At 46.0% G+C, this 13,627-nt stretch overlaps 1 protein-coding gene across 4 annotated transcripts in view; it reads right to left on the bottom strand.

The window, feature by feature from the left end:
* SHROOM1 (shroom family member 1) overlaps positions 1-13,627 on the bottom strand; it is an 86,343-nt gene that overhangs the window by 10,914 nt on the left and 61,802 nt on the right. For all 4 annotated transcript variants that reach the window (XM_019478564.2, XM_019478565.2, XM_019478562.2 and 1 more), the window contains 3 exons: positions 10,102-12,951; positions 5,726-5,796; positions 1,098-1,733 (listed from right to left, as the gene is read on the bottom strand). In XM_019478564.2, coding sequence (XP_019334109.1) covers positions 1,098-1,733; positions 5,726-5,796; positions 10,102-12,828 — 3,434 coding nt within the window. In that variant the 5' untranslated portion in view covers positions 12,829-12,951. The remainder of the gene's footprint in view (positions 1-1,097; positions 1,734-5,725; positions 5,797-10,101; positions 12,952-13,627) is intronic.

Below are 13,627 nucleotides of genomic sequence, written 5' to 3'. Positions count from 1 at the left end.
TGGATATCTAACCTTTCCAATGTTCATACCAGTTAATGAGTTTATTATATACAGGAACTTGTTTCATAGAAAATACCATTTCCTCAACTCTGATACGGAATGAGTCTTATGAGGAGAGAACTGGGAGGAAGGCTGTAGGGCAGGAGTGGGCAATTATTTGGGGCAGAGGGCCACTTACCAAGTTTTGGCAAGCTGTTGAGGGCTGCATGGGTAGCCCCGCCCCTTGACAGTTGTCCTGTCCCCTGGTTGCCATTTTGTGACCAGAAGTCCCACCCCCTAACCCCTGACCTTTGCCACCAGATGTCCCTCCCCTTGCCCCCAAAAGTACTTTTTGGGTGAGTATGGGGTTTGTGGGGGCATATGTGTGGGGAAGGGTGGCTGGAGCGTGTGAGGGGGTGTGGGTGTCTGCGTGTATGGCAGTGTGAAAGGGGTGTATGGGTGCATGTGTATGATGCGGTGTACATGTGGGACTCATCCTATGAACACACACACACACACACACACACACACACACACAGTCTGTCCCTCCCTCATTGCTCTCTGTCTCTCTTTCCCCCTCCCTCATTGCACAGATGCACACGCATGCACACTCACACCCCCCCCTCCCGCTCCTGGCCCCGGGCTACCGGCATGGGCCCCATGTTCCCATGGTCCCACAATGCAGCCAGGGGCCACGTGGTGCTGGAGCAGCCAGCAGGCTGTCAGGGAAGCAGTGAAAGTGGCAGGAGGCAGAGGCTTCCAGCTGGGGGTGGGGTGGGGTGGGGCTCGGCAGGCCTTGATGCTGGGTCCTGCCGCCAGTTTCCCCTGTGTCCTACTGCCCCTGGCTCCTGTCATCTTTGACAGGCAACCAGGAGCAGATGAATATAACTTTTCTAAATTTTTTAGGGGCCCCACAAGCTGGATAGAATGGACTGGTGGGCTGGATTCGGCCGGCAGGACATATTTTGCCTGCCCCTATTGTAGAGAAAGGCAGTGATGCTTCCAAGCCTGTGTAACTAGTATGGCTTTATATCTGTTATAATACTGAAGCTCACATATCAAGTTACATACTGAGAAACAAACCATTTTCTTCCTCAGGCTAGGAATAGAAAGGTTACCTGGCTTTTTGTACTGCTTTGCTTTGCTCTCCCACTGAGGCAACTTGTAAAGACAATTCAGTAAGAGAAGATGCTGGCATTTCTTGTCCATGAAGACAAGGAGAAGCTATTTCTAAGCAACAAGTAGAGCTGTCATTTAGGAAAACATTGTCTTCATCAGGAGACATGGCCAACGGAGACTGAAGAGGAGACTCTGAATATACCAGTGGAGATTGCAGTGTGCCCAGGAAGGAGATGCATTGCGGAGTTAGATTTTCTGTACTGAAGAAAATGCCATAGGGCTTTGCTGTGCTAAGAAGCTTTTCAAGTGTTTGGACTGTTGTATCTGATCCCTTGAGCCCAACAGTGATTTCAGTGTTTGCTTGTTTGGACAGATTTCCTGATGCAAACCTAGGCCTCTTCAAACTGCTTTGATGGTTTGTAGCTGTGTTATTTTTCTCCAATTCAAGTCCGGGTGCTGGTGAGATATGTAGGGTTTTTGTGCGATGAAGCTGATCTGTGCTTTGGCTCAACAATGAAAGTCTCACTGTTTCTGATATCCCAATTTCTTCCATAGACTTTCCCCTTCCTCCAGCTTTGCAGATGCTCTTTTCTTCTTCCTCCTCAGCCAAGTTGACTTCGTTCTTTGATGGAAAGCTAGAATAGTTCAAATCATTCTATGTTAGTGAATTATTAACAACATCAGCAAGAGACATTTTATATTTGTGACATGAAACTATTGAACAAAGTTAAAATAAACGCCTCGCAGGACACTGAGCTGGTGTGGATATTCCAGGCTCATTTGTGATACTCAACCATAACTGCTGGAAGAGACATTTTGTTAATCAGGGTTGAGAAGAGTGCCACAAAACAGAGCCACAAAACAATCACAGCTTGATATTCTGTTGTGAAATGTGAATTTGTGAGGGGATGATGTATTATCACATATTAGTACAGCAGGGGGACAGGACACTGAATTTCTTCTTCCCTCCTACAACCATAGAAAAGCACCATAGGCCTGTCAGACTCCTTGGACCTAATCGTCATTTACATTACATGTCTTCCCAATGTCGAAGTGAGACTTAGGCTGAAAGGTAAATGCAACTACTCTAGTGATCGAGGAAAGTGGTAGAAAATATACAACAATAATGTAACATATTTTAAACTAAGTTACAAAACAGAGCAGATGCAAAATGCTTAAGGCTTCAAAAGCTGCGTAACTTCTGGAAAAATAATGCTTTGAAGTCAGAGAGTTCTTACCTGGAGGAATGAGATACTTCGTCCCAACAGGGTACATTTTTTAGGGTGCAGACAGATGTGCAGTCCCTGCTGTAACCAGAACACTTTGCAGGAAGTGTTCTGAGTTACAACGATCCCCCGGACCAAACAGAAGTTCACTGTTCGTTCCGTGGAGGGAGGAGGAGGGGACACTTGTAGCACCCTTGCCTCAGGCTGGGGCTCCTGTGCCGCTCTAGGTGGCCTGACTATGCCCACCCCCTCTCCCCAGGCAGTGTCTCCCAGAAGTCCTTCCTGAGTATCAGTCTCCGGTTCCACTAGCATGGCCATGCAGCTCCCCACTGTCCCTGAAGGTCCCCCCTTCCTCCGCTGGAGGGCAGGCACCTCCCCTCTGCCCCCATGTCCTGCTGTAGCCCTTGTACCTAACTAAACACCATTCCCCAGAGCTGGCAAGCACCTGCATCCGCCCCCACCCTTCACACACCCATTCCCTCCCCTTCATGCAACAGTCCCCAAGCCCTGGGCCTCCAGCCCCTGTTCCCCATAGACCTACCTGCATGCAGCTGGTGAAGCTGCTCCCACCACCCTGCCTGGCTGCATGCTGGAGACGTGCGTGTATGGGTGCAGATGCATGTGGTGCCCCTTGCCTCCAATCACCCTCCCCCTGCTGCCACTGGTGGAGCAGACCAAAATCCTGGACATTTGTTTAGATTTCAAAAAACCGCCCAGACAGAGATCAGAGGACACAAAAAGAGGACATGTCCTGGAAAACCTGGATGTATGGTAACCCTATACCCTCCAGTGGGGGCTGAAAAACCCCCAGACCAAACTCCCTCTGCTCCCTTTCCCCCCTCCCATTCTGAAAACAGCTCAAGGCTGGGAGGCAAGCAGACAAAAGTTACAGAAGAAGCTGCGTTTTGAAATGTCTTTATCTGACCCCTCATGCAACAAGGGTTCAGATTTTCACCCGACTGCCCATTTTTTAAGCACTCTGCAGTCGTGCGCGTAGTATTTGGTTACCGCTATAGACCACTTTGTGGCCAGATCAGGTGAAAATTATCACTTCTGTCTGTGCCCTAATACGGCAAAATGCATACCCACACACCTGGAACTTAGCAACAAATCTTAGAAACATATTTGAGTCCTGGAAAAACCTTTGCTCCCATTTCTGGAGCAATGAATGATGCCAACACAGTAAATCTACAGCAGTTCCACAGACTGGTTTCTATGTATGGCCATATTTCAATGTAATACAGTTAGTGTTATGCTGCATGTGGCAGAACGTGGTTGGGTAGGGACAGTGGCAGGAGGGACTATTACAGAATAAACAAAATAAAATAAAACCTATACTAGTGGCCATCTGTCACCCAGTCACCTGCACTAATAACCAGCAACATCTGTCCCCAGGACTTCCTGACAGTCACTGAAACTATGTTAAGAGTCCACCAGTACTTTATGATTTGACAACCCATGGACCTGCCCAGTACTTTCTATTGCATTCAACCCTGTTACAGTGATCAGCTTACAGTACAGTTCCTGCACCTTAATCAGGGATCTAAAACCAAATATTAACAGCCAGCTAACCTGCTAAGATAGGCAGCTCTGGTGCAAGCAGCCACACCTGTTAGAACAACCAAAAAAAGAGCCCTGCCAATGAGCGTTATTCCCAGGGATTCTGGTTTCCTCTGATTTAAAAAAAATCCCCAAATTTCGGTTAAAAAAAAAGTAACCCTAAATCCACATTTTTCCATGATTTAAATGAAGCACCACCAACACATACACACACACCTCTACATCTATATATGAGTCCTGTTTCATTTTAATCATGCAAAAATGTGGATTTGGGGTTACTTTTTTTAACCAAAAATTGGGGATATTTTTGAATCAGAGAAAACCAGGATCCCTGGTTATTACACAAGTATCAGTGCCACTTTTACACTGATATAAGAAGCAGTGATTCTCTTCCAATACTTCTAGATGACCAATATGGGAAATAGTGGGTTAAAATACCACATACTTTTAAGTATTATTTTAAATATATATAAACTTGATATTTATATGAAAAAATACACCAGCAGACTGAGCATGCACCTTATGGGTTAACTGCGGACATGTCTGCAGTCAGCTGCAGACGTTGTTTGTGCTGGAAATCAGATGGTGGAGCTGTGCTCTCAGATATCTGAGAAGGGAGCTGAAGTGCTGGTGGAACGTTTGACAGGCAAGAGCTCAGTTCCCAGTTCATTTCATGCATATTTTTGTACACTTTGTACTTTGGGGCCACGAAGACACAGAAGTTACTTGAAATGCTCCTCAGAAAGAGAAGAAATTACCCCAGTGAAAAGATGTAGGATGACAGGATCTTTAAGATTTGATGAAGTATCTGATGAAGTGAGCTTCAGCCCACAAAAGCTTGTGCTTGCTCTATATATCTTTAGTTAGTCCTTATAGGTACATACCCTGCCTTTTGAGGATCTTTAGCATTCAGCACCAGACCATGTTGAGAACCTGCCACTCCTAAATTCAGCCCCTTTCAGAAACTTCCTGAAATGCTTTCTATTTAGGGGAAAGCCTTTACAAGATACATTTATCCTCTATGCAGGGTTGTATATGTTGCCAGCTAGTCTACTTTACAGAAGACTTTATAGGTGTCTGAACTACCATGTAGCTGAAAAGCTGCTCTACTTATCATGCTGGGACTAAACACATGCTAACAACAGTGCCTAAACTTATCTGTAGCTAGAGTGCCTATGTCTACATTTGGGGCTTTCACAAATTCTCCTACTGTTGCTGTAGCACTGGAGCAGCTCTGTGGCTGCTATAGTTATACGTGCATTGGCGAATCAAACCCAGGGCTCACACATGGCAAACAAGGAACTGAACCACACTGCAGGTTTAGTACCAGTACAGATCCACTAACACTAGCATAATACTTGGGGCTTTTCATCACCAGTGAGATCCAAATGAACAGGGCTCATTTTCATTCTGTAACAAAGCTGTAACACACACTGTAGTTTAAACACAACCCTGCAAAAGCTGGCACTACTTTGATCCTAGGAGAGACATACCCTGCAGATAAATGGCTCTATGGAGAAAGGAGAAAATTAAGATGCAGCAGAGTTTAATAAGGACCCAACCCTTGTCCATATTGGTCCAGGAGATAACTCTAAAACCTTGCTAACAACACCCACATTTAAAGCAGCGTGTTGCTAGTTAGTGTTTGTTCCTAATGCTGACAAGATGTCTACATGCAAAAATTAGGACACAAACAGGATCCTATTATACTGTATGACATCAAATTGATATACTGTATCACAGTGGTATGTAATGAATATAACCACACACTGGTTTTGGAAAAAAAATCCCAGAAAACAGTGTTACTCTAGGGGAACATAAAATATTTTTCATAGCCTTACCTGGGGAAGATGGGATACATTTCACATTCTTGAGTTGATGGTTCTGGGTAAGCTGCACTTCTGTTCAAATCCTAAAAATAAAGAAGTCTCAATGTGAGCAGAATTTTCGTTGGGAAAATAAAGAGTTTAATTGAAAGTTTCACTTTTCCCTTATTTCTTCCCTATCTATCTACAGCTACAAGCCAGAAATAATTCACACTGGAATTTAGGAAGCCTTTCTAGTTTGTCTATTTCTTTGTTACATAATTCTCATCGTTTCCCCATTACCTAGCAGCTATATATTTTCCCCCGTAGAAAATCGGGTTATTGTTAGAACACTGCCATATCACCAGCTCGTCTCCACGCTCCAGGAAAGATCATTTTGACATGATTTTGTAGGGAAGCTTCAGACAGAAATCAGCACCTCACCTAATGTTATAAACTTCCAGACTCACTAATTTATGGTTGCTAAACCTTAGAATCTTTTGTTTTGGCTTCTGGTTCATTGCACTGTATAACAGTAGGTACTATAGATATCCTGGTAATAAAATCGATTCCATTACCCCTCAACTAGTCAAAATAGATAGCTTTTCCAGGCTAGGAGACCGTCGGTAGAGCACATGGTGAACTGACCAGCTACGGGTTCTTCTCAGCTGTTCATACATTCCCTTTGCTTATCAGAAAACCGATTCTATCATTCTCCCCACAGGTAACCCACCTATTCAATGCCTTACCAGGTGTAGTGCTGGGATAGTCTTAATCTACAACATGCTCACAGTAGGATACATTCAAAGCAGAGTCATGGGAATGTGAGGTTGAACAGATCAAACAGATAGTCCTACCAACACACAGGTGAATATTATCATTACAGGAACAAAATACTGACTTTCCCCTTTCTTGTCTCATAATTCTAAAAAGATCAGTGAGAATTTCTAATCTCAAAGGCTGGGGGACTTTACTGGTATAATAGGCTGCCTCTTTTCTTTCCCTTTTGCCTCTGTTTATCTTCCATATCAACTTTTACAACAATATTGACATATATTGTCTTCCATATTCTGGCACTAAAAAGTAATTATTTCTCTCAAAACAATGGGACAGAATTTGCTGACAGCGTCCAGAAAAAAAGCACATGGCTGACATTACCTGTGCCCTGGCAGTCTCCAAAAGTGTGAGAATTACTCTTTTAGATTCAAGAGTAATTCTCACACTTTTGGAGACTGCCAGTTGTGGCAGGAGCAACAGCATAAAGCCATAATTTACAGAAGCCTCAGTCAGCATTGCAGCCTTGCCCAGCGTGGTGAGCTAGCTTCCTATGCAGGCTTTACAAAAGCAGTCATAATATTAACAACAATAATAACAGACTTGACTGTTGAAAGCCAAACAGTGTTATCACCCCTATATCATGTGCTCTTCACCTCTGCATCTGGGCAGTATCAGCTGGGGAAAATAGTAAATCTCAAATCCAGTGGCTTTGAGTAGCTGGCAGTTCTCAAAATAAATCATTTGGAGAACTAAGCAGTGTAGGGGAGACTGGGGATGGCCAAAATAATCCAGTATCGTAGCCCTGTTTGCTAACAAAAAGGCAACTAACAAATATTAATGCTGTATACATCTGCAAAGCTAAGGAACTGTTGCTACCAGAAAAAAAACAGGAAATCTGATTTCATCAGGTAACTATTAACAGCACTTCCACTGATACATCTGCTTTACATTTGGAAAACCCAGATGGGTTAGATTTGAACAAACTGGGGAGATTCAGTTTCAATGAAAAACCAGGCATACCTCGATGGCTTTAGCTGAGTTTTACTTTGAATGAAAAAACACAAACGTGAAACTCAGTATGAAAAATAACCCAACAAGAGTCAAAAAGAGAGGGGAAAAAAAGCCTCTCTAATTCTATCAACTGGAAGCATTGATTTCTACATGCCTTTGTTTTTCAGAGGAAAGCTTTTGCAAGGCATTACCTTAAAAGGCTTCCTGGGAGAAAGGTTTACTACACACACTTGAGTATACATTAAATCTGCAGCTGGTCCAAAATGCCTCTTCTGAAGGTCAAATCAGGTGGACACCGGGATGCATCCCCACAACCAGGAATGTGCATTTCCCAGGCAACTCCCTGTATGAGTGCTCTCACGCATGGCAAATTGCCCTGGGTGGGGTAGGGAAGGCTGGGGCCAGTACTGGAGCCAGTACCTGCCTTACCTGGGGACCATCTAGGGCTCCAGAAGTGGCTATCCGGGTGCATGGATCCTGGCCAGCAGCTGGAGCATGGCTCTGGCTGGCCAGACTCTGGTTTCAGGCGGTGCATGCTGCAACCACATGCACGGCCTCGCTTTTTTCTGGCATGGGTTTTTTTGCCACCAGGATCTCCTGGTGTCAAAACAACCTGCTGTGCTGCAAATCAGAAGCATGGCAAACACCTGCATGTGCGGTTTGTGTGGTTTGCGGTGCCTCAAATGTGTCTATGGTGCCACAAACTGCACATATGCGCTAGTCTGGACATGCCCCAGAAATCTATACCCATGGGGCTTTCTGATGTATTTCTACCTGTATCTGACACTTAAGTTGTAAGGTTCTTGGAGCAGGGACCTCATATTCAGGTAGGTTTGTAAAGTGCTATAATATTCGTGCTCTGATGCAAGCCTACCTTTCATTTAGGACTGCACTAAAGTTTTCAGCCCTTTGCAAACTCTGCATCAGTTTGTTTTCCATTACAAAAAAAGAAATACAGATTGCCTGGAAAGCATTATATATGCCTGGGGCACTTTTGAGAATAATTATTATTGCCATGATTTTACACAGCGTAATATTCTTGAGAATTTCCAAGTAGGCTTTAAACACCTATGAGACATGTCCTAAAGAACAAAGAAACAGGGTGTCTTTGCAGGGTACTGAACACTCCTTGAAGGTGTTCAAAAGGAGACTGGGCAGACACCTGGCTGGGGTCATCTGACCCCAGTACTCGTTCCTGCCCAGGGCAGGGGGTCAGACTCGATGATCTAAAGGTCCCTTCCGACCCTAACATCTATGAAACTATGAAACTCCAAAGCTCGGTAGGGACCAGCTGACTCATCCCTTTCTTAGTCTGATGAGCAGGGATCTGGGTTTTGTCTCCCACGGAAAAACAGAAAAACACAGATTTTGCCCTTTACCAGAGGAAAATGTGGATTTCTTATTTTAATAGAGAAACCCGTGGATTTTGCAGTTTTGCAATGGGCTCTCTGCAGGCGGGCAGAGTTCCAGCCTGCAGGGGGCTGAGGGGAACGGGAGAAGGGTGGTCAGGCGGGGGGCACCATGTACATATGCCACCAGGCAGCCTAGAAAGCAGCTCTCATAGGTAAGTGGAGAGGGGGATTGAGGCCCCCATAGGGAGGGAGGGAATTGGGCAGGGCTGGGGCAGTGCATGGGCCTTGGAGCCCAGGACATCAATGCGCAGCCACAGGACTGGTTCCTTGCTGCTGCACACACTCCCAGTGAGGCAGGGGGGACCTGTGCCCCCTGGATCTGTATGCAGGGCAGGAGTGGTGCAGGCTGCCCACTGTGGGCTCAGCCTCCCTGCCCTGCTGCCCTCCCCCAGGGCCTCTGCAGCCCAGCAGGTGTGACCCAGTGTTGCAGGGCACAGCAGGGTTGCATGGGGATCTCCTTGCCGCTGAGAGCTCTGCACTACCTTAGCAACACATCCCCTGCCCACGCGACAGCAGAGGGACACAACCTCGTGCCACTGCCCCTGCTGCTGCCACACGCACAGGGGATGCATCCTCAGGGCAGTGCGGAGCTTGCAGCGGCAAGGAGATCCCCACACAACCCTGCTGTGTCCTGCAGCACTAGGTTGCACCTGCTGGGCTGCGGAGGCCCCAGGGGAGGGCAGCTGGGTGGGAGCCCGTGCCTGCCCCCACCCCACACACAGATCTGGGGGGCATGGGTCTCCCCTGCCCCCCTGGGATTGTGTGCAGAGGCAGGGAGCCACCCCCCAGTGCCTGAGCCCACAGCAAGCAGCCAGTGGGAGGGTGGGCTACGCTCCGCTGCAGCAGCCATCGTTTTCTGCCAGGGGCAGGGGCTGTGGACCCAGGTCCCTGGCCCTGTAGCCCAGGCAGCTGGGGGCCCCCTCCAGCAGGGCTGTGGGGAGCAGGGGGCTGTAGGTGAGGGGCACCAGCAGGGCCAGAAAAGCTGAGGGGGGGGAGTGAGGTACCTTTCATTTTAATCACAGATTTGAGGGGGGGTTTAAGATCAGAGAAACTGTGATTCTTTATCAGAGAATTTGTGATCTTTTATCAGGGAAAACCAGGATCCCTGCTGATGAGCAATGGAACTACTCCTGTGAGCAAACGCTCATCAATATAAGTAAATGGCTCACAATCTGGACCTCAAATGTAAGTTCCCTTTATAACCCGCCTTACCCGTGCAGGAGCAGGAGTTGATTTTGACCTCTCACGACCTTTGCTGGATGCAGAAGCTCCTGCCTGAGGGAGATTATCAGCTGAAGCACATCTGCTGGTACAGCTTCCCTCTGTTTCCTTGGCAGCAGACTTACATTTTTGAAGCACTGTCTCAGCTGCGGTAGAGCAGGCACTGTTTCTGTTGGTATACATCACTGGGAGAATACACGCAGAAGAGGAAGGAGAGAGATCTGGATATTTTTCTGGAGAGAACTGGCAGAAAACTTCATTACTTTGATTTTTTCTGCTGCTATTTGGATTGGAAGTTTTGCACTCCGAAAACCACTTTGCATTTGAAGGCCTCTGCTGCAGGGGTGGTTTATACGATGGGACAGGCTGTACACTAGCTGGCCTTTGACTAATCTTCCGTTCCATGTACTCAATGAGTGCAGTATGCTGGATTTGCTTCAGCTCAGTCTTGGAAATATTTGAACTGGAAAGCACCCTCCCTCGGTTTTCAAGAGTCCTTTTTCTGGCTACCACTGCCTCTTGTTCACTCATTTCATCTGACCTGGTCCCTGCATTTTCTTCCCTCCATGACATCCCATTATCTTTCTGATCATCCAGTTGATTGAGCTTCTCTGGTTCAGAATAACACAGCTTCTTTTGCTCTTTTGTTATCCTCTTCCTCCCCCCCATTCGAGCAGTTTGTGGCCTCTTTGGTTCTTCATATTTGCCACTGTATTCCAGAGACTCAGGAGGTGGAATCAGTTTAGCAGCTTCTTTTGCACTGGTTAATGAGAAAGATCTGAGATGTTCAATTGAAGGCCGTGAAGGTTTCTGCCTCAACCGTATAGGCAAGCTCATCTGTAAATCCTTTCTTTTGAAAGATGTTTCTCTTAGGACCTTTTTTTGAGCAACCTTAAGTTTTTCCCTGTAGTCATTCATGAAACTCTCATCCAATGATGATGCAGGGCTTCCCAGAACTACATCATCAGTCTCGCTAATGGTGTCATCACTCATGCACTGATGTTTGTGTTTGCTTTTTCGAAGCTGGTTACCTTCCCCCTGTATCTCTATAGGTTGTGCTGAGGCAGGACAGTGGCTTCTTGGAGATTTCTTTGGCAAACCCCCTGAATCCTCTTGTTGCCATTTCTGATTCTTGTGACTCAGAACATCACTGTTTTTCCCACCAGAAAGGTAGTAAAGGAGGGGAGTTGTCTGCCTGTTAATCTTTTCACTGACAGCATCATCCTGAGGCTGACTTTCAAGCTTCTTCTGAAATTCAAGTTGATGTTTTGTATAATGAACAGGATTTAGGGTTTCTTCTTGCTTTGGGTTCATGGTAAGGTCAGGACTACTCTTATTAGTTTGCTTTTCTCTCTTGGCTCCATTTAAAAAATGAGAAGTGGAACCTTCATTTGGTCTGAAATACGATGTATTGTCCGCACCATCGTAAAATGATTTGTGGCCCAAACTCAATTCCCCACGGTGAACGTGGTCTCCTTCTACATTATCCAAACTTTGCGACTGTAGTGATTTCTGCATTGGGGTTTGTGGATTGCGAAATGGTTCCCAAATGTCATTCTTGTTTGCTTCTTCAGAGCTGGAACGCTGATGCTTGTCCTCATAGCTGTTCAGTTTCTTGGATACATCCTCTTCTGGAATAGGACTGTCCATATATTTTAAGCCTGCTTTGCTCTCCAGCACATCCTGATCCAAGTTTGAATGATCTTCAGCCCAGAAAGGGCACTGAATACAAGGAATCTGTCTCTCTCGTTGGCTGGATTCTGTCATTGTGCTTTGCAAATCTGCTCCTATGAAGGGTGATTTGTGTACACTGCAGGCATAAAAATATTGTTTGTTCTCTTGTGTATCATTAACAGCACTGGGGTTGGTATGTAGTGGAAGAGAGGGCTTAGAGTTCATCTCCTCTGGAATTTTGTAAGCATGGACTGAATTATGAGCACTGGAAAGCTTTTGGGTATTTCCCAAAGAGTCAGATTTTAAATATTCTTGAAAAATGAAAGAGGAGGGCCTGGTATAAACGTGCAGATTGTTTTTCTTTGCGATGTCTTGGGATGGACCCCACTCTTCACTTTCCTCTGTATTTAGCTCCTCATTTTTAGATCTAGATAACCAGTTTGTTATGGAATTGGAAGGGAGGAGGCCATTGCTAGTGTCCTGGGGAAAAGGAGCCAGTTGCACGATATTTTCAAAATGATTTCCCGAGTTAGATCTCCCCTTGGTAGCTTTATAGCTATCAAGTCGTGCTGGTGGGGAGGGTGGCTGAGAAAGGGAAGAGGGAGGTCGAGCCAAAGGCAATGGTGGCTGATACAAAGTCCCATGAGTAGGAGTGCTTTGTCCATTGAGACCTATGTTGTTAGAGTTATGATGACTACTCAGCTCCAACGACTTGTACTTCAAATCAGAGTTTACTGCATTAGGATTATAAATACCTCTTACATATTCAGAATCCATATATGGCAACTGCTGCAAGGGCAGACAGCAGTGTTCGTTGCAGTACTGTGGAGCATGATATTCTGGGACATTGGAACCCCCTGAGAAAGAGCTGTAGGCAGAGTCCACTTTTGCAGGAAGGTGTAAGAGGTGGTTTATGTTGCTGACGGACTTTGCTGGTGAGAGTCTGTTAGCATAGTCTGGTGGGGCCACTGGCTCTAACCATTCTGCAGTTCTTCCAGCTTGCTTGAGGTTCCATCTTTCTATCTCATTCCCACACGAAGTCATATCTGCTAACAACCAGCTCCTCCAGGAAACACATTCACATTACGTTTCCCCACCTGCGTCTCTGAAAGCACATTTCCTTCCATTTATTGCTGCGAGTCACATTTCACAAGCGGACTGACAGTCCTAGGGAAAAACAAACAAACACGTGAACGTTTATTAGTTTCCAAGACTAGGTAATAGAGCAATGGGGACCAACCTTTTTGGCAGGCGTGTCACAAATTAGCCCCACAGCCTCTCTAAATGCCACTTCAGCCCCGTTCCTCTGCCTTACCTGCTGCCCTGCTTCTGCTCCCTGCCACTGTGTTGCCTGTCCCCACCCTGATCTGCTACATGCCACACAAAGATGCTGCCCCTGCCACTTGTGGCACACATGCCATCGGTTGGCCAGCCCTGTACTACAGCTTCAGCTGATGCTAATCAGCTCTGCTGCACTGAACTTGAACTCAGTGGGGCTGTGCTGACTTAAGCTAGCTAGGGATATGGCCCTAATCTAGGGTGAGATATAAATCAACATAATAATAATAATCCTTAGGGGAAGTGGGGCTGTGGATTTACTATATAATTTTACATTCCTTGTACTTAACACACACAAGGCTCTATTCTGAGTACAGATAACATCTGACCTCTGAGAAAGAAGGAAATCTTGGAATTCCGGTCTTTGTCTCACTATACGCGCAATACCTGGTGCCTGTTTCATGCTACCACCACTGGAACAGGAAATGTCCTTCATTAGTTATTATCAAAGAGATGATCCAATAACCTGAATACCAGAGCAGGAGACAAGAATTCCTCGTCTGTA

Source organism: Alligator mississippiensis, chromosome 9, assembly GCF_030867095.1.
Source record: "Alligator mississippiensis isolate rAllMis1 chromosome 9, rAllMis1, whole genome shotgun sequence".
Classification (NCBI taxonomy): Eukaryota; Metazoa; Chordata; order Crocodylia; family Alligatoridae; genus Alligator; species Alligator mississippiensis.
This window is presented reverse-complemented; position numbering and strand designations above follow the sequence as displayed.